This window comes from Amblyomma mixtum, chromosome 8 (genome assembly GCF_055824585.1).
Source record: "Amblyomma mixtum isolate Tamu chromosome 8, ASM5582458v1, whole genome shotgun sequence".
Taxonomy (NCBI): Eukaryota; Metazoa; Arthropoda; class Arachnida; order Ixodida; family Ixodidae; genus Amblyomma; species Amblyomma mixtum.
Window position 1 is genome coordinate 142,610,106 of NC_143019.1, and position 18,929 is coordinate 142,629,034.

The 18,929-nt window shown below is 46.7% G+C and overlaps 1 protein-coding gene across 5 annotated transcripts in view; it reads left to right on the forward strand.

The window, feature by feature from the left end:
- The window catches only part of LOC149334672 (calsenilin-like), a 461,575-nt gene that overhangs the window by 344,489 nt on the left and 98,157 nt on the right, over window positions 1-18,929 (forward strand). The window contains exon 2 of one of the 5 annotated variants that reach the window (XM_089555280.1): window positions 1,105-1,199. The exons of 3 other annotated variants lie outside the window; for them this stretch is intronic. In XM_089555280.1, coding sequence (XP_089411406.1) covers window positions 1,136-1,199 — 64 coding nt within the window. In that variant the 5' untranslated portion in view covers window positions 1,105-1,135. The remainder of the gene's footprint in view (window positions 1-1,104; window positions 1,200-18,929) is intronic. One more of the 5 variants, XM_089555279.1, reaches the window with a different exon arrangement.

The following is an 18,929-nucleotide window of genomic DNA, read 5'->3' on the forward strand; positions in this document are numbered from 1 at the left end:
GTGACTGCTCCGGTGAAGCGGTGGTTCCGGGTTCAAACCCTGGACCAGGACGAATTTTTCTTTAACTGCGGAGTTTCTGAGAAAGCTGTATCGCTTTCCTTTGTGGCCGTAAGGCTGCGCTCGGGTGGACGTCAATGAGTAATTACTCCCTTATTACAAATCTACTCCACCTTGGGGGATTCCCCTAAATATTTGGTTAAAGCTACTATTGCGGAAAAATTCAGTAGGGTGGACTAAATGTTATCTAGGCATACAAGTGCCCTATCTTCACTTAAGTGCTTTATTTCCCACCCAAACATTACAACGAGCGAGTGTCATTGTCACCCCACAAATGTGGGCTTGGACCACCGCCTAAAGATGAGGTGTCTGCTCCAGTTGCGTCCCACGCGTCCTGAAAACTTTTGTCCCCAATATTGAATTGCGACCGTCACTGCATGCACTCCGAGGTGGTCTTTTTCGGTTTCCCTTTCATGCAGCCGATCGTTGTTATTAATAATGCGGTAGCATTCAGTTTGTCCTCTTGCAAAAAACACCGGATTTCTTCGTAACGAAATCGCCTGATTGGTCAAGGGGTTCTTTACATCTTTATCACCGCTAAATTTAAAAATATGAGGACGATACTGTTGGATAATATTTAATTTTAATACCATATGGCATTATGTCAACGTGATCCACTCTTCAAATTTTTCCGCCTCTAATTTCAACATCACATACTCAATATTTACCACTAATCCTCATTATTTCACCCAGTATTTAATAAAAATATACGTTAATATACCCACTAAGTACCCTTATGCACCCTAATCAATTTTTGAGATGGAACTACTTCCACTCTTTGAGGGATCCTTCGGGATGTTTGGCGGTGGGTGAACATCCGAATGCTATTTTCTCGTTTAAAGATGTTAAGAAAGCAGCAAGTTTTTTGTGTTTGACACTTCTTAGGCAGTTATGGTCAATAAGGATATGTGACATGTCACAGTGAAGCCCAAAGTTGAAACTGCCGTGACAGGTACTTTGTGATTCGTTTATTCTGCGCAACTCCGGTTGCCTCGATTCTGCTTTTAATCCACATGATGCAACTATTTGTTTCGTTGCGCGACGAAGCAGCGCGGCGGCGGTTGCCCGGTGCCTCAGCATGATCGCCATGACTATGGACACGCTGGCCATTTGGTCGTCGCGCAAGAAGAAAGAGAACCAGGGTAAGAGTGCAGGTCAGTAGACGCCTCGGCACCGCTGCCACAACTCGCACGGCACACCGCAGGGCACTTAGCCTGTGCCTGCTGCTTCGCCACGCTGCACCAGTGGACAGAGCACCGTGCACTCAGCACTGCCCGGTGGTTTGCTGCGGCTCGAGTACGCCATTGGCCTGAGTGAATTTCAAATCAATGGCTGCATGTCCCCGCTGTCGAACTGGCGTACGTTGCTGCACCTGCAGCTTGCCATGCAGCCCCTCGAACTTGGTCCTAGCACTGCAGCTACGTTGAAACAAAAATAACTGTCATTAGGCATAATGAGAAATTGAGAGAAAGTTAGAACAAGGAGTATAAACAAGCCTAGCTTAAAAAGCGGCAAAACTTCTCGATAAAGCGATTATCATGTGTCCTCTTGCGATAAGCGCCTGCAACGTCCCATCGCAGGCCTACCTTCCTTAGAAAGCGTCGTCTCGCATTGGCTGTAGCCGGGCAAGTCCACAGCAAGTGTTTTTCGTCACATATTTCTGGCGCAGCACCACAAGGCGGAGACTTGTCAGTCACTTCTAGACATTTGTCACGCCACCGATGACGCACAGAGGGAGTGAGAGCCGCTCTTGTCCGAATCCGGCGCACAGACACCTCCTCTTCCCGAGTGAGACTACGGAGAAGAGAGTACGAACACGCAGGAATTAGAGCGCGTGCTCGCTGTCGCAAAGCGTGTTTTTCGGAAACATGGCACAGCAACGGATCTGGGAGAAGAGGGGAAGGTGGCGGGATGTCTGATGTGTCAAGGTGTGTCATTAAATCCACATGAACATTATGCTGGTCGTGAGCATGGCCGCGAATGCAGTGTATACGCACAGGACAGGGGTATTTTGTGCAAAGTTGTTGAACGGATTGCGTAATTTGGAATGTGCGCCGGACAGCCTTAAGCTGCTAAAAGGCGGCAAGGGAGTCAGTGTAATTAAGAACAATATTGAAAGAAGGTACGAGTGGCAGGGAAGCATTTGCATTGTGTGTCGCTTGAAGCTCCAAGGCAATGGGGGTGCAAGTATCAGCGCTATATGTAGCGCGGGAGTTAAGATAAAGATCAGAGGGACTGTAAACTGCGGTAACTCCCTGCACTGCTGTATGCGATGCATCGGTGTATATTATGCACCCTGAAGGTAGATACGCGGCTGATATCGGCGCCGAAGCAGAGGAGCGATTGTCTGTGAGTAGACAGTATGACCATGGAGGAAGAGTCTGTAAACGATGAAGCTCAAGCGACATCTTGCGTGCTCTGTTTGGCTCACGCTGGTCCATTATTTCACTTAATGTTTTAAGTTGAACCTACTCTTGCAGAATGGGTACGGGTGTTATACGAGGAAGATAAGGGTATATGCTTGGGCTTGTTGGTTCATAACTGCAAGGTGAAAAACGTAGCGCAAAGAGACGAGGACACAGAAGCGCCGTGTGTTGTCCGTCTTTCTGTGTCCTCGTCTCTTTGCGCTACGTTTTTCACCTTGAGGAAGATAAGTTATCGCGCGCATGGCCTCCTGATTGATTGATTCAAGGGAGTCCCAATGTCGACTGGTGGGGCGTTCAAATTTGGCCTGGTACACTATCAGCGGCTGGAAAACGGAGCGCACCAGCTGACGGGCAGTATCAAAACGCGCTCCGCTAGAGCGCATAGCTATGCGTCGAATCAGACCGAGAGTAATGTGAGGCCATTTACGGGTCGCATTTAGCCGCGCAGTCACAGTCCCAAATGTACATGAGGAATTTGAGAATTGTCCACCGTAAAGGTAAAAGGGGTTGCTTACCGTAAACCACGTGTGCTTCCAGTGCGAATGAAACATGATTTATTATACGATAGGGTCAGACCTAAAGGGGTTAGGCGTGATGTTAAGGTAACCAGCGCTTGCTGGACGCCGACTGTTGCACTGACGCATCTGGATCACAAGGCTAAGTCGTCTGCATACGCAAGGATGCATAAAGAAAGAATTTTCTCTAGGTCTCTGGCAAGAGGTATAAAAGTTACGTTAAATAATGTGAGGACGAGGAATGAGCCCTGCTACACTACGGTTCAAGGTAAAGTGACCAAAATATTTCCTACGGACTCGTACACTGAAGGCTATGTTTGTTAAAAATGAGTGAATTGAGAGGAGAGACCGGTGCGGAGGCCGAAATCTTGAAGGATGCCAATAATTGCAGAGTGAAGGACGTTGTCATATACCTTTGTGATGCCAGTAGTGATCACCGTACGAACAAGATGACTATGGGGAGAATTGTTGAGTACGTTCGCAGCCAAAACAGCAAGACCGTCGTCCGTTGCATGTTGATGATTTGGGTGTTAGTACAACGAGATAATGTCTCCACTCTGCAGGAATGACTACAGAATGCCACACCTCATTGAATGTATCAAGGAGGGAGTGTAGAGCAGGTCTTTCGAAACTGCGAAACAGCGAGTTAGGCACACCGTAGTGTCCGGGAGCAGCGCTTGTTTTGAGGCGGTCTATGGAGGCCAACAATTTGTCATGGTAAAATCCGCAATAACCTCATCAGGGGCTAAGAAATCGATACTATGGGAGAAGGGGTAGGAACGCAGTCATGGAGTGGGTAAAACTGACGGGCTGCCTGTTGTGCAAACGAAGCTTCATCCACACTCAGAGCCAAGCGAATGCTTTCGGTGTAATCAGCTACTTAAGAAATGTGTTCCATGGCGTGAAATACACGCCAAAGATGTCGATTACCCTGTTTAGAGGAGAGGCGGGCACACCATGCAGCACAGCGTTGTCTGCTAAGTCGCTTTGAGTAGCGCAGCGAACTTGCAGTAGAGCCCGATGAAGAGCTGGAAGAGCTGAAGGCTCATCGGGATTACGAGAAGCACAATGATCCGCCCGGCGACGAAGAGCCCTGAGATTAAAAAGGTGCACGTCCGGGTTCGGATCATCCTCATTTACAGTAGTGAAAGTGTGCGAGTCGACAAAAGAGCCGAGAGGGTAGACAGAACAGTAGATGGGTTCACTTTAGACAACCGATTATTTTCGCGTGCGGACTTGCACGCTGCTGCGGCCTATATTCTGAAAACGCGAAGATGTGATGGAGATTAAATTAAGGCTGTGGTCACTGCCCCAAGTATCTGGTTGAACAGTCCAACGAAGGTTGCCGGGGCCTAACTACCAAAACATATGAGGTGAGCCCGAACCACCCCGTTGGCGCGTTGAAGTTTGCGGTCGATTCAGTAGTTGAAATCAATGATGTAGAAAGGTGCCATGAACGCGAGCACCCCGAGAGGAATATACGAGTAAAGGGTAGCTCCACGAAGTGTGAGCGCCGTTGAAGTCCCTGCCAACTAAAATAGATCTAACCCATAGCTATTGCGGACGAAACGAATCCAACCTAGGTTGGGAGATGCTGTTCCCGGACGACCCAAGAAAGATACAAGTATCAATGGTGTATGTGACACTTCCGAAGAGCATAACGTGCGAACTAAGCGACCTAGAAACGGTTATTGCGCAGTATTCACAACTGCAAGAAATTTTGTCCCGAATATGCACGCATTGACGGTGCTTGTCCAAAATAGAGCTCGAGAGGTGTGCTTTTATGCCAGGTAGCGGAGCTCCTTTAGCATCTGTGCATGTCCTTACTTTCGGAGAAGAGAAGCGGAGAGCTCTTGAAACCTTCAATATAACGGGTCAATAACGTAAGAGTAGCGCAAAACCAGGACGACGGACACAAGGGGAGAGAACACACACCAACAACACAGGCGCAACACAGCGCCTGTGTTGTTGGTGTGTGTTCTCTCCCCTTGTGTCCGCCGTCCTGGTTTTGCGCTACTCTTACGTTATGGATCAATACCGACTTGCCCAAATTTCCACCCTGGAAAAATATAACGGGTGTTTTTTTTTTTTGAAGGTCCAAAACTTTTAAAGACAGGTAAATTTCTTTAGATTTATTTTAACACTGGGGCTATACGGCGGACGCCAGGGAAGAGGCAAACTACTTTAATTAGTTCGCTGATTAACTGAATACGTTAATTAACTTTTCTAATATCTATGTTAGGGAATATGTTGTATTAGCAGAATTGGAAATCGTCTTCCGAACAGTCCCGCAAGAAAAAAAGATTACATGAAAAAAGTTTTGCGCGCATTACGAAGCGAGAAAAAGTCACCCTGCTAGGCAGCTTCACATTGTAACAGAGCGTCTGTGAGCGCCTGTGACGTAGTTCGCTCCGCCCTGGGCTTTGTGTTAGTGTGTTGTTGTTCCAACGCGGCATTCCGTGAGGCCGCGGTGTGAAGCGAAACAAGCAGCGATAGCTCAGGCCTCCCGTCCGGGCTTCCGGTGACGTCAACTGTGTGACGCAAAGCGCAGGGCGGAGCGAACTACGTCAGAGGCGCTCACCGCCGCTGAGTTACGGTGTGAAGATGCCTACCAGAGTGACTTTTTTGCGCCTCGTAACGTGCGTGAAGAATTTTTAATTAAAATTGTTTTTTTCTGAGTTGGACTGTTTGGAGGACGATCTCCAATTCTGCGAATACAGCATACCCCCTAAAATAAAAATTAGAAAAGTTTATTAACATATTTAGTTCATCAGCAAACTAATTAAAGCTGTTTTACTCTTGCCTGGCGCCAGCCGTAGCGTCCAGTATAGCCCCAGTGCTAAAATAAATCTAAAGCAATTTACCTTTTTTTTAAATTTTGGACCTTCTAAAAAAACACCCGGTATTAGCAGTACTGGGTACGTAAAAGGCGCCTCAAAACACAGCCCAAACAGTCCTTAGGCCTGCTTGCTTTCGACGAAAACTGGGATGCCTTCACTGAGCGGCATTCATGAATCACTTTTTCTTATCTTCATTGTTACATTCTGCCGCCTGAAGTGGGCCCTGGAGAGAGAGAGAGAGAGAGACTCTTTAATGAAATGCAGAGAATTTAGCCGGCGTTTAAAAATCGCTGGCATGCTACTCTGCGTAGGAAGGGGAATTTGGGAGAAAAAGACAGAAGGAGAGCCGCGTGGAAGAGGTAAAAGAAAAAAAAAACGAAGATAAAATGCGGCCATGAAATGGGTACTAAGGATGCAATGGCGAGTATTGATGTAACCTATGGAATGATGGAGCGCATAGTCCGACAAATGGGCTGACGAAGTTCACTGCATGAAGAATGCATGAAGGTAACATGCAAGTGAATTTAGAGCTTATCTAGATGTCCAATGTCTTTTAAATATGTAAAAAGAAAGTTCATTGCAAGTCTCTGTTGCCTGAAGCAGGCTAAGGGACCTAAAACTTTGTCCATTGTTAGGGGCACTGTGCATAGCTTCTGCATGCAATGTTCATAGTACGCACGCTCGTTAGCATACGCAGGGCACACAAGTAGGATATGTTCCACAGTTTCTATCGAGGCACAATTGTCACAATGCGGACTGTTCGTTTGTCCAAAACGGTATCGCAAGCGGTTTGTATATGCAGAATTCAGACGAAGTCGGTGATAAAGTGTTTCCAGTTGTCGAGGAATTCTGGGTGAGAGTCTTGATCTAAGATGTGGGTCGATTGAGTGAAGAAATTGGTACTGATGTGTCGGCAAACTCCAAAGCCGATACGTTTCTTCGTAAGCAAAACTTTTAGCCATTTGGGACGCATCCGATTTCGTGAAAAAAGTTCGAATGTATCTCCGATGTTGATGGCCCTTACGGGCCGCTTCATCTGCTTTTTCATTAGCCAGAATGCCCCAGTGAGCAGGTACCCATTGAAATGTTATGCAGTGGCCTGCGGCAATAGCTAAATGATGTATATACCCGATGTCGAGGGAAACTGGCTGGTGATTCGTTTTCTTCAGCAGGTTGGCCAGGATCTGCAGAGATGCTTTTGAATCGGTGAAGATAACCCAACGGCCGGCGGTTCGGCGCAGGATGTAAGAAACAGCTTCCTTAATGCCGTGAAGCTCAGCTGTCGTAGAGCATGTCCTCCGCTGCAGCCGATAAGAAAGGGCATGGTCTGTTGAGGGCACATAAAGGCCACAAGAAGAGGTTTCTTTAGTAGTTGAACCATCGGTGAAGATATGGATGTGCTGCGTATATTCCTCCGTTAAGTAGGCGAGAGTAGTTTGCAGAAGCGCTGCCTGTGGCATGCGGCTCTTTGCATTCACACCTGGAACAGACTTCTTCACCTTTAGAGGAGAGAGTGTCCATGGAGGAAAGGCCAGAGGTAGTAGCTTCTGTGGCTGATTAATAGTAGGAAGGGGCAGGAGCTGTACTGCATGGCCAAAGCCAGAGTTGCTGTGAGTTAGATGGACGCGGTGTAGGAAGTGCTTCTTCCCTTGCAGGGCATGGCGGAGATGGGTACGCATAGTTTCCTGGGCGGCAATCACCTCTAGTGGGAGACATCCTGCCTCCGCTACTGTTCCTGACGCAGAGGAACCTTTTGGGAGGCCAAGACATATTCGCAGGCAGTTGTTCCGTGCGGCATTGAGAGTCTTATTGCTTGATGTAGATAATCTTTGAAGCACTGGTAGACAGTAGCGCAAGGTTCCTTCAACGTAGGCTTTTTCAAGCAGAAGCATTGATCGGCAGTTGCTACCCCACCTTGTTCCCGCCATGAACCTGAACACTTGCGATGCTGCAGTAATCCTCTGGCGGAGTTTTTTTTATCTGAGGTGACCATGACAGATTGTAGTCGATTACAACACCCAGGAATCGCTGAGATCGTACATATGGCAGCGATCGTCCGCCTAGGAGCAGCGGATATCGGGTCATCGTTTTTCTTGTAAACGCCATTGCAACACTCTTTTCTGGCGATAGACGAAGACCTCTGGAAGCCAGGTACATCGAGACGTGCAATAGCGCTCTCTGAAGACGTTGCTGGGTAATATAGCGCGAACGTGATGCGGTCCAGATGCAGATATCATCAGCATAAATTGTTATGCGGACCCCTCGCGGAAAGTTTCTTGTTATGTGAATAAGGACAATATTGAACAAGAGAGGGCTGAGCACCGCTCCCTGTGGTACGCCCCTCTCCACTGCGTGAAAGCGTGTTGGACCGTCTGGAGTGGTCATAAAAATTTGCCGTTCTTTTAAATAATGCCCAATCCACTTGTATAGCCTTCCTCCAAGGCCAAGGCTGCCAAAGGCTGCGAGAATTGCATGGTGAAAGACAGAGTCAAAGGCGGCCTTGATGTCTAGTAAAACTGCTGTCGGGATGTACCCAGCATGAAGGTACTCCTCAAGTGATGAGGCGAGGGCAATGATATTGTCAGTCGCCGACCTGTTTTGACGGAAGCCGTTCATTTCTTGGGGGAACTCATTTCGGCTTTCTAGGAACCAAATTATGCGCTTGGAGATCATGCGCTCCATGAGCTTACCTACGCAGCTCAGTAGGGCAATGGGCCGGAATGAAGCGTAGCTTGTTGGCTGCTTACAGGGCTTCAAAACGGGCACAATTTTTGCCAGCTTCCATTCCGTCGGGACCTCACCAGCCATCCAGGAAGAATTGTAATACTCCAGGAGTCGAAGACGGGAGGTGTGGGGTAGCTTAGCAATAGCGTCATAGGTCACCTCATCATGACCCGGAGACGTGTGTCTGTTTGTCTCCGCGATAGCTGTAGATAGTTCTTCCATTGTGAAAGGCAGGTCTAACGCTGGCACTGCCGCCTTTGGGATGCCTGTTTGACCATCTGCGAAGAGCAAGGGCGTCCGCAGAATTTTTTGCAGGGGGGGGCCCCGTTGGTGCCCCGGGGGGGGGGGGGGGTATGTTCGTAGCAAAAAGGCGCTATTTGCGGAGTAAATTTATTTATTTATATATAAATAAAAATTAAACAAAATGCACACATGAAAGAAAAATTACAAACAGCAAATTAAAGCGCGGCTAGGAGAGGTACATTGGAGTTTATCAACGAAGAAACAACTAAAATTAATAAAAAATGCAAAAAGATGCTATATCACTTCGTGGAGAAGAGTGCTCAGTCTTCCTGCATACGGGTTCTCGACTCACCCGGATTGATGACCAGCACACAGCACAATATGTTCGCAAACACGCAACTACAGTCACTCAGTCAGTCTTCCTTGAACAGCAACTGTAGGCGCCTCGGATTTTTCTGGGCGAATTGCGTAATTACACGTGTGATAAATTCACTTATGTGCTTCATTACACGCTCTCGGTGCACACTCATCATACACATTGATTGGAAAAACTGTTGAACACGTACGTTGAAAACAAAAGATGACTATATATACAACGAAAACTTATTTACAAGATAAATGCACGCTCGCAGCTTCATACACCTCGCTCCATCTTGCTTGCGCATCCGCACAGTCGAGCAACCCCACACACACTGCTCGCCGCTCGTCATTTTCTCGTCCGCTGTCTTGGTTGTTCTCAGCTTCGCTGACAACCGGCCACTAAAAACACCCAAGCACAAACACAGAGGCGCGCACACGTGCGAGGGCTTACTTGCCGCAGTATCCCCGAATGCGCACTTTGGGGGTGAAAGGAACGCCGCGCAACTTCCGAGGGGAAGGGACACTCGCCACTCCGGTCGGAAAATTTGTTTTTGTGTTTTTATGGGGTTCAGAGCCCCAAAACGACTCAGGCTATGAGGGATGGAGTAGTACAGAGTTCCGGGTAATGTCGACCACCTGGGTCTCTTTACCATGCACTGACACGCACAGCACATGGGCGCTGTTGTGATTTGAGGCCCAGCCAGAGGTGACAGGCGAGCCAGGCAGGCGCCATCGGGCTGCGTTGACCAAAGGCGCTGGTTTTCACAGAAGACGCAAAGAACGCTGGTGTGGGGGCGCCTCGGGAGACTGCGTCGCCGTGAACAAAAGCAGCTAATCCCCTTTGCCGGAGATTCTGAAAGCGGCGCTTCTACCGAACTGCGCTACACGTGGATCGGAGGAGACAGCGAGCGGCGGCGGCGCCAACTCATCGCCCGCTTGCCCCTGAGCAGCCCGACAAAGCGGGGGTGGACACGGCTGATTTGTCCTTCCCTCCTTAAGAATTCATCGGTGACCGGCGTAACGACATAGGCGAAAACAAGATGCCCCGTGCACTGTCTGCCTCCGTGTCGCTATCTCTCTAGAGATCAAAGAAACAGACACCCATCTCAAGGCGGCTCGAAACACATGCTCGCCGGTGCCGCTGTATGTCTGGAACAGGTCGCCCTTCAGTAGAGCTAACGATGGCGTGGTTTGAAAACGGCGGAACGACGCACGCCCGGACGCGGCATTTCGCAGATGTGACCATGCGGGGCTGCTTTTACCCTTTTGACTGAGCGCACCACCGCCCCTGGTGTGCGGCCATCACTCCCGGTTCGAGTGAGTGATTTTCCAGGGGGGTGCAACCGCCCCCCCCTTGCCCCCCCCCCTCCGGACGCCCATGGCGGAGAGTGTCGAATGCCCTGACCCTGTCGACAGTAGCCTGCAGTATTCTTCTGAGAATTCTTTTATAGATTTTTGTTCGTGAAGGGAGAGTGCAGCGAAGGGGTGGAGTTGTTGAAGTGGCGTGCGCATACCTCTAACTATCCGCCAAATGTTGGTTACTGGTTGGCGCACATCCAGCGTAGAACAAAAGTCACGCCACTTTTGCCGACTCAGTTTATCCATGTAGCGTCGAATGTGACGTTGTGCCCGTCGGCATGCACGTAGGTCATCGAGGCTTTTTGTGCGCAGAACTTTCCTTTCAGCTCGCCTGTGTATAGCGCAAAGCCTTTGGAATGTGTCATCATTTGAAGGTAGGTTATCATTTTTAGCTGTAGTTTGTGTACTCGCTCTCAGGCAATACGCCATTGTCGATGCTAATTCCTCATTTCGAGTTGCCGCCGTAACTCCTTTGCTTACAGCGTCCTTGTATGCGTCCCAGTCTGTAGATTTTATAAGGAATTTCTTTGGGTTCCTCAGCGCATGGAAAGCCGATATGAGGATTGGGTAATGGTCGCTTCCGCGTGTCTCCAAATCAGTGCACCAGCCAAAGTTGTGGGCGAATGAACTTGTGACAAATGTTACGTCGATGCTGCTGGTAGTCGTCGGGCCTCGGAGGTAGGTGATGCTGCCGTCATTTAATGGCTGAACTGAATGCTTGGAGAGAAGTTTTGCAAGCTTGGGACCTCGGGCACATGTATATGAGCTGCCCCAAATTTCATTATGAGCCTTGAAGTCTCCGCAAATAATATGCGGAGAGGGCGTCTTTGATATCAAATTTTCAAGTCTCAAAGCATCAAATGGCGTGCCTGGCTCAAGATATACTCCAATCAGAGTGTACTGTTGTCCGGCAATAACTGTGACAGCGCACACGTATTCATTGTCGCTGTGAGGCGGGACATCAACCGGCGAGGCCGGGATATCCTTGCGAAAGCCTATAAGCAATCTGCTGACGTTATCTGGTCGTTGTGGGCCCTGGATATTCATACTCGATATATTGGGAGCTGAAGCAATTTCTTCACAGATGCTAATCAGGAGCAGCCCCAGCGCCGGCACAGTATTCCGTTGGAGGGCGTAAAACCATCGTTGCCGTTGCCTGACCATGCGAAAAGCACGCAACCGTCAATGCTTAGCAGTGCTGGTAAGAGGGCAATGCCCGTAGCAGTACGAATAAGACGTCAAAGTAGCCGAGACAGTAAAGAGGCAATAAGAGAGGCAGTAGAGCACAGCAATGGAGAAGGGTTGAAATGCGGGCCAGTTGGTACATTGTAAACGGAAAATAACCAGTCACACAAGACGACGGACAAGAAGAGTGTACACACCACAACGACTTGTGGTGTGTACACCACAAGTCGTTGTGGTGTGTACACTCTTCTTGTCCGTCGTCTTGTGTGACTGGTTTTTTTCCGTTCACAGCAATGGGACATCCCGCCAGTAATGAAGGAGGAAGTAAAGGAAGACTTAGAAGCAATGAAAAGGGGGAAGGCAGCTGTTGAGGGTCAGGTAACAGCAGATTTGTTGAAAAACAGTCGGGATATTACGCCAGAAAAACTAGCAACAATGCATACGCAATGCCTTATGCTCTCGAGCGCACTAGAAGGTTGAAATAGCGCTAATATCATCTTTATTCAGAAAAATGAAGATTTCAAGGTTTTGAAAAATTACAAATCCATCAGCTTATTGTCCGTTGCCCGTAAGGTATTCACTAAGGTAATCGCTAATACAGTTAGGACTATCTTCGACTTCAAGCCAGGAGACCGAGTCTGGGCTTGCACTCGCATTCGCAACCGTGGAGTGAGTGAAAAGCTTTTGCGCCGCTCTTCGACCCGTACAAGGTTCTTCCTCGGCTAGATGAACTGGACTATGAAGTCGTCCCTGGTCAAATGAATGCATACCAGAGACGCCGCGTACGACTAGAAGTTGTCTAAACCTATATTATGCGCGCTAAAGGACGCTGAGTTTCCACACTCAGTGTATAATTTTTCCACGATCAGTTCTTATTTATTTGTAGTCGCCTTATGTTTTAAAGCATCGGGCCGATGTTTCTTTCAGAGGGGAGTAATGCCACGAATCTTTGTAATGTTTGTTTGTTCATTCTTCAAAGCTGCCGGCACGCTCCTTTGTTTTGTGATGTAAGACGTGCCTGGATTTATCACGATTGATGGCACCCAGGCGGAGCCGGTTTTACGTTGTTCCAGAATGTTCTTGTAACTTTCCAAGCTTTATCTCGAAAGTTCGCTATCAGCTTTAAAGAGAGCAATGCAGAGAGCGGCGGGCATTCGGTTCGATGACCACCGAACACGCTTGTTGGTACGCCGCCGCCGACTCATTCAGTTCTTTGTGGGCGCATGTCAGCCCAAAAGCAGCGTTTTGTTTAGAAGCCATTTTCGTCGTCTTCCTGCTCTTCGGATTGCAGTCGTCACTGCATTACACTATTCACCTGCTGTTTACACTAGATATTGAAAGTGCTGGATTTGAAACAGGGACAATAGTGCATTCAGAACACTCCCGTAAACTACGATCCGCTCATGACATTCTTTTATTAAGTCACTAAGGTGATTAACAGCAAAACATGATAAATGATTTAGAAGGCAGAACTATGCCGCGGCTCTAGGAATTATTATGCTGAAAGTCCAAGTAATGATAAACACTGTCGGAAAGGACCAGCAGTTTAACATTCATAGCGAGATGCTGAAAGTGGTAAGGGCATACGTCTACTCTGTGTAGGTAGCGCCCGCAGATCCGAATCACCAGAGCAAAATAGCTAGAAGGTTGTCATTCTGCATGCTTTCTTTTTTAGTTTTTTAATTTACTTGTTCCTTGGATCTTTAATATGTACTTCTGTATTTCTTCTGCTTGGATTTGTAATAGGACAGGGAGTATGGAAAAATATATAAATAAATTTACACAATGCTACAATACAACTCTGTGCAGAAAAAAAGAAAGTATGCCTCCTTACTTACCATCTAAGAGAGCTCAGCGTATGGTGGTACCCATTTTTGAATTTGCTGCCGCTGCTTCTGCCTGGTGCAGTCATTCCATATGCTTGAAGGTGTTTTTTTTTCGTCACTTTGGTAAGTCGCATGGTTGCACCACTAAGGGCTGAAATCCAGGGTTCGACGGAAACCCACCTGGTCGGGAAAATTGAAGGCCGGAAATAACAAGCGCCGACCAATCGTTAAACACAAACAAAAACAAGAAGAGACGTTTCGGCTCCGCTACGGGAGCTTTGTTCACAGTGAAAGGGAGAATGAAGTGAGGGTTTATTTTAAATGCTTCTTGGTGTGACGTAAGCAGCGGGTGTAGATAGGGGGTAGATTTCCTTCATTACGGTTTAGCGTCTGTGACGTGGTTTCGATATGAATGGATTCCAGGGAAAGCCCTGTCGTCTTGTTCTTTTCTTTTCCAATTATCCTCGCGCTATCCCAGTGGATGGCATGACCCATGGAAACAGCATGTTCTGCTAGTCCGCTTTTCGCCACGTGCCGCTTGTTGACATCATTGTTGTGCTGCTGCAATCGTTTGCGGAAGTCACCCGTTTCATCTATGTACGCTTGGTCACAGCCAGCGCAAGGATCCTGTACACAACGCCAGGGAAGTTGTCTTTTTCCAGCTTATCATTCACTTTCACTACCGCGTGTCTAGGCTTGCGCGTAGGAACGTGCGCGATGTCGACATGACAGGACCGGAATATGCGGGACAGGCTCTCGCTTATGCAGAGTACATAGGGTATTGCGACCCTTTTTCTTCTTTCGTGTCGCCGGGGTGGTTCCGTTGCTGGAGGCGCCAAGCGATTTTCAATGGTCCGAATAAACGAACTGGGATAGCCCGAGGACAACAGTCACGTGATGTAGTCCCCAAATCAGCCTCTCGCTGCTTCGGGGTTGAGCAGACTTTTTCTGCCAGGCGAACAAGAGAAGCAATCACGGACTTCTTATGACAAATCGGGTGCACTGAACTGAAGTTGAGGTACCTGCCTGTGTGCGTGTCCTTTCTGAAGACAGTGAAGCTAAGTCCAGATTTTTCGCGTTCTACCAGCGCGTCAAGGAATGGTAGCTGGCCGTCGACCTCCCCCCCAGCGTACATCGCCACGTTGTACGCAGTATGTGTCAGCGCTCGTCCGTGTGGTTTCCTTCATCTTTGTCTTCCGTCCCTTTCGCGCTGTTTTTTCCACCCAAAATGAACGTATAGCAACTCGCCCAACTTTCCATTCGACCTCATCCTCTCTCGTGAACTGTATGGCTGGTCACAGTCGTCACAGACGCTAAATCGTAACGAAGGAAATCTACCGCCGATCTACACCCGCTACAACTTAGACAGGACACAGAAAGAAACACATACGACAGTTCACGAGCGCATATAACAACAACAGCATATATATGCCGTTGTTGTTTCGCCCCTTTAAACAGTTGGTAGTTGCACTCGTGAACTGTTGTATGTGTTTCTTTCTGTGTCCTGTCTAAGTTGTTGCGCATTTCACTTATATACTATGCAGAACCAACTAGACCCACAACACGCTCTTCTACACCCGCTGCTTACGTCACATCATGAAGCATTTAAAATGAACCCTCACTTCACTTTCCCTTTCATTGTGACGAGGCTCCCGTAGCGGAGCCGAAACGTCCCTTTTTGTTTTTGTTTGTGTTTAACGATTGGTCGGTGCTCGTTATTTCCCGCCGCCACTAACGGCTATTGGGAAAACAGGTGAACTGTGCAGATTCTCTATTCAAGCTAGCGGCGGAAAAGGGTACTGCAAAAAGCGTTGCTCTTTTCGCAGTTACTATCCCGAGGACACCGTTTCCTCGCTTTTTAAATAGTCAAAGAAGAAAAACCAGCCAAAAAGGCGAACAAAAAAGGAGAGAACAACACAGGAATAGTCATAACACAGCATGGATCTGTGCTGATTGACCTGACAGTGACGTAGCGCCTTTTCCTGCGACAACAATATTTATCGCAAGTGGTATATTTCGTGTGCAGGAAATGTAAAAGTTAAGCTAGGGAAGAGCACACCGTTTTCGGACTCGGTCGACTCTCACGGCGTTAAGTGCTTGGGATGGAACTTGATGGCTGCGCAAAAATGAGAGTGCGACATTGCGTTATAACTTATTTTAGCGCCTTCTGTGGCTACTACGTTTGACCGTGACAAGTACATTCAAGCAGCGCTAAACAACAGCGCTCTTTCAATGTACTTGTCACCATGGAACACCAGCTCGCCCAGTCTGCCGTTCTACTACGTTTGTTAGGATGCCTGAAGAGGAAGTAACAGCCATTGTCCGAGCGATCATGTAGGCAGCGAAAAAGGGCGGAGAAGATTAACGAAATGGTTAGCAGTAATCATCGCCGCCACAACATCGCTCTAGTTCCAATCTGAAATTCTCTACGCCAATCTATTCGAGCAGACACACAATGCAGTAAATAACACTCTACCTGAACGTAGCGAGTACCGTTCTAGGATTAAAAATCCAGCGTTGCAGTGTATACATGCTGAGTTATAAATATTTATCGCAAATCTTTCCTTTGCAAAAAAAAAAAAAAATTCGTTCATTTCTGTTAATTCCCGGCTTCGGAATGAAAATTACCCTTCCAAGTCAACTACGTTCTAAGTTAAGGATAGACACTTTTTAAAGCACGAACTGATGGGCGAGTTGGTTATGCATGGTATGATTGAAACAGTGCAAGGCCGAAGGCCAAAGAAGAGATCAGAGGAAAGGAGGACACGGACAACACAGCGCTGAATTAACAACTGACATTTATTTGGCCCGCTCTTCGTATAAATACATTTAGCACCAAAATAGAAAACAACGCAGAGCTCATTCATGCACCCAGATCCCTGCAAGCCAACGCAAGCTAGGATGTGCAATCCATTCATGCACCTTGATGCAAGCCAACACAAGCTAAGATGTGCAACAAATGAACTTCGCTTCCGGAATTGCACATCTTAGCTTGTGTTGGCATGCATACTTTGCAAATGTGTCGTCATTCACACTCGGCCCTGGTGTCTCTTAATTGTTGCCACTGAAGGAGAATCTTCCAGGGAACAACGACTAGTGTATATTTAGAAATAAATGAATGGCACGTTCAAAAACAAAGTTGAATTAAACTTTTCCGAGCATATCCGCGAGTCCCCAGCAGGTCGTCGTCTGCCTGGCCACAAAACCGGCAACTGTAGCAGGAAAATTATATGCTTTAGGGTATTTTGACGTCACCTATGCATAAAATATAACAGCAGCAGTTCGTTCTTTCTATTTCACATTTTCCACCTACGAGGGTCGCTGAAGTACTAATTAATAAATATATAACGAATAAATAACCAATAAATCAATAAACCAACTCCATAAATCCGGTATGCTTACCTTGCCAAAGAATGCCAGAGTAGCACGTCTTAGATTCACCACTTAATAATCGGCTGCATATTGACGCCTCTAAATATCTATCCTTTACAGATACCAGGCCTATGCGTCATTTATATTTTATTTATTTATTTATTTATTTATTTATTTATTTATTTATTTATTTATTTATTTATTTATTTATTTATTTATTTATTTATTTATTTATTTATTTATTTATTTATTTATTTATTTATTTATTTATTTATTTATTTATTTATTTATACACAGTACCTACACCGTCCTCACTGGGGCATTATTGTAGGGGGGGGGAACATCATAAATAAGAACAAACATCTAGTACACAATAAATTAGGCAAATGATGCGGTCTACAGAGAAAATACAGAAAACCATTGTAGAAAGGCAAACATACCCTAAACACACACACACACACACACACACACACACGCGCACACACACACACACACACACACACACACACACACACACACACACACACACACACACACACACACACAAAGATACATTTTAAAATACAGCACTGCTTAAAGAATAAAGCTTTAGGAATAATCAACTTTGTAAAAATTTCAAAAAAAAGCAACATGATGCCCTCGGACAAGAATTATTGCACTTATATTGACAGGTGGCTTTGCAAATCGCCAGAAATGATGTAGGAGGAGCGGTAGCGACCCGAGAAGGGAGACAGTTCCAGTCATGCACTGTTCGTGGGAAAAAACTAAATTTGAATACGTTTATACGGCTATTGTACTCGCGCACCTTAAGTGGGTGGTCAGTGCGGGCGGAAATGTAGCTGGGTTCATTAATGTATTTCTCTTTTGGAATTCCAGTTTTATTATCAAGCACATTATAAAAGAAAGAGAGTCTCCAATATTTGCGCCTGTTTTCAAGTAACGGCCATCCCAACTTCTCGCGCAAACCAGAAGAACTTTTTTGGAAATTGTAATCGGCAGACACAAACCTAGCAGCCCGTTTCTGGACGCGCTCCAGCTCCTCAATATTCACTTTTGTATGCGGGTCCCAAACCGCGCAAGCATACTCAAGTATCGGACGTACAGTAGACATGTATAATGTCTCCTTCAGCGTAAGGGGAGCGTCCTTAAAGTTACGTCTGAGAAAGTTTAATGTGCGGCTGGCTTTAGTAGATATGTAATTTACGTGTGTATTCCATGATAGGTCAGTAGAAAAAAAGACTCCCAAGTACTTATAAGTTGAAACTGTGGATAATTCAGTGCTACCAAGGAAATATTCTGTTTGGAAGAATTGTTTCTTGTTTGTAAACCGGACCAGATTACATTTGGAGATATTTAACGCCATATTCCAGTTGTTGCACCAAGAGAATACAGAGTTGAGGTCATGCTGTAGTGAAATTGCATCTGCTTCAGAAGAAATGTTGCGGTAGATACAACAGTCATCAGCATAAAGTCTGATTATACCTGAAATGTTACTAGTGAGGTCACTTATAAAAATGAGAAAAGGAAGAGGGCCCAAAACCGACCCCTGCGGAAAACCTGAAGTTACACCCACACTTTCCGAGCTGACACCGTCGATAACCACGCACTGTTTCCTTTCCGCAAGATACGCTTCAATCCAGGATAAGAGTGAGGTAGCATTCCCATACATCCCATCATAAGCATTCCCATACATTAGAGTACACTTTATGGACCGAATGCTTTTAACGCTCATTTTTCCAACCAACTATAAGCGAATGGAACACCCTTGACCCAACCATCACCAGCTGCTCCTCATTCGTAGCCCTCGTCGAAAGCCAGTTGCATACAAAATAAATGCAGCTGTGTCTTGAAGTATTTTGGAATATGTACCCGCCTTCGAGGCAGCCGCATATGGGGCTCATTGTATGCGTATTATTATATGTTCCGCTGTTCTATTTCCGTCTATATTTACCTATACTTTCAGAATATTGAATCATTGGCTTACTGCGCCTGTTTACAGTTAAGTGCTTCCTTTCAACCGTT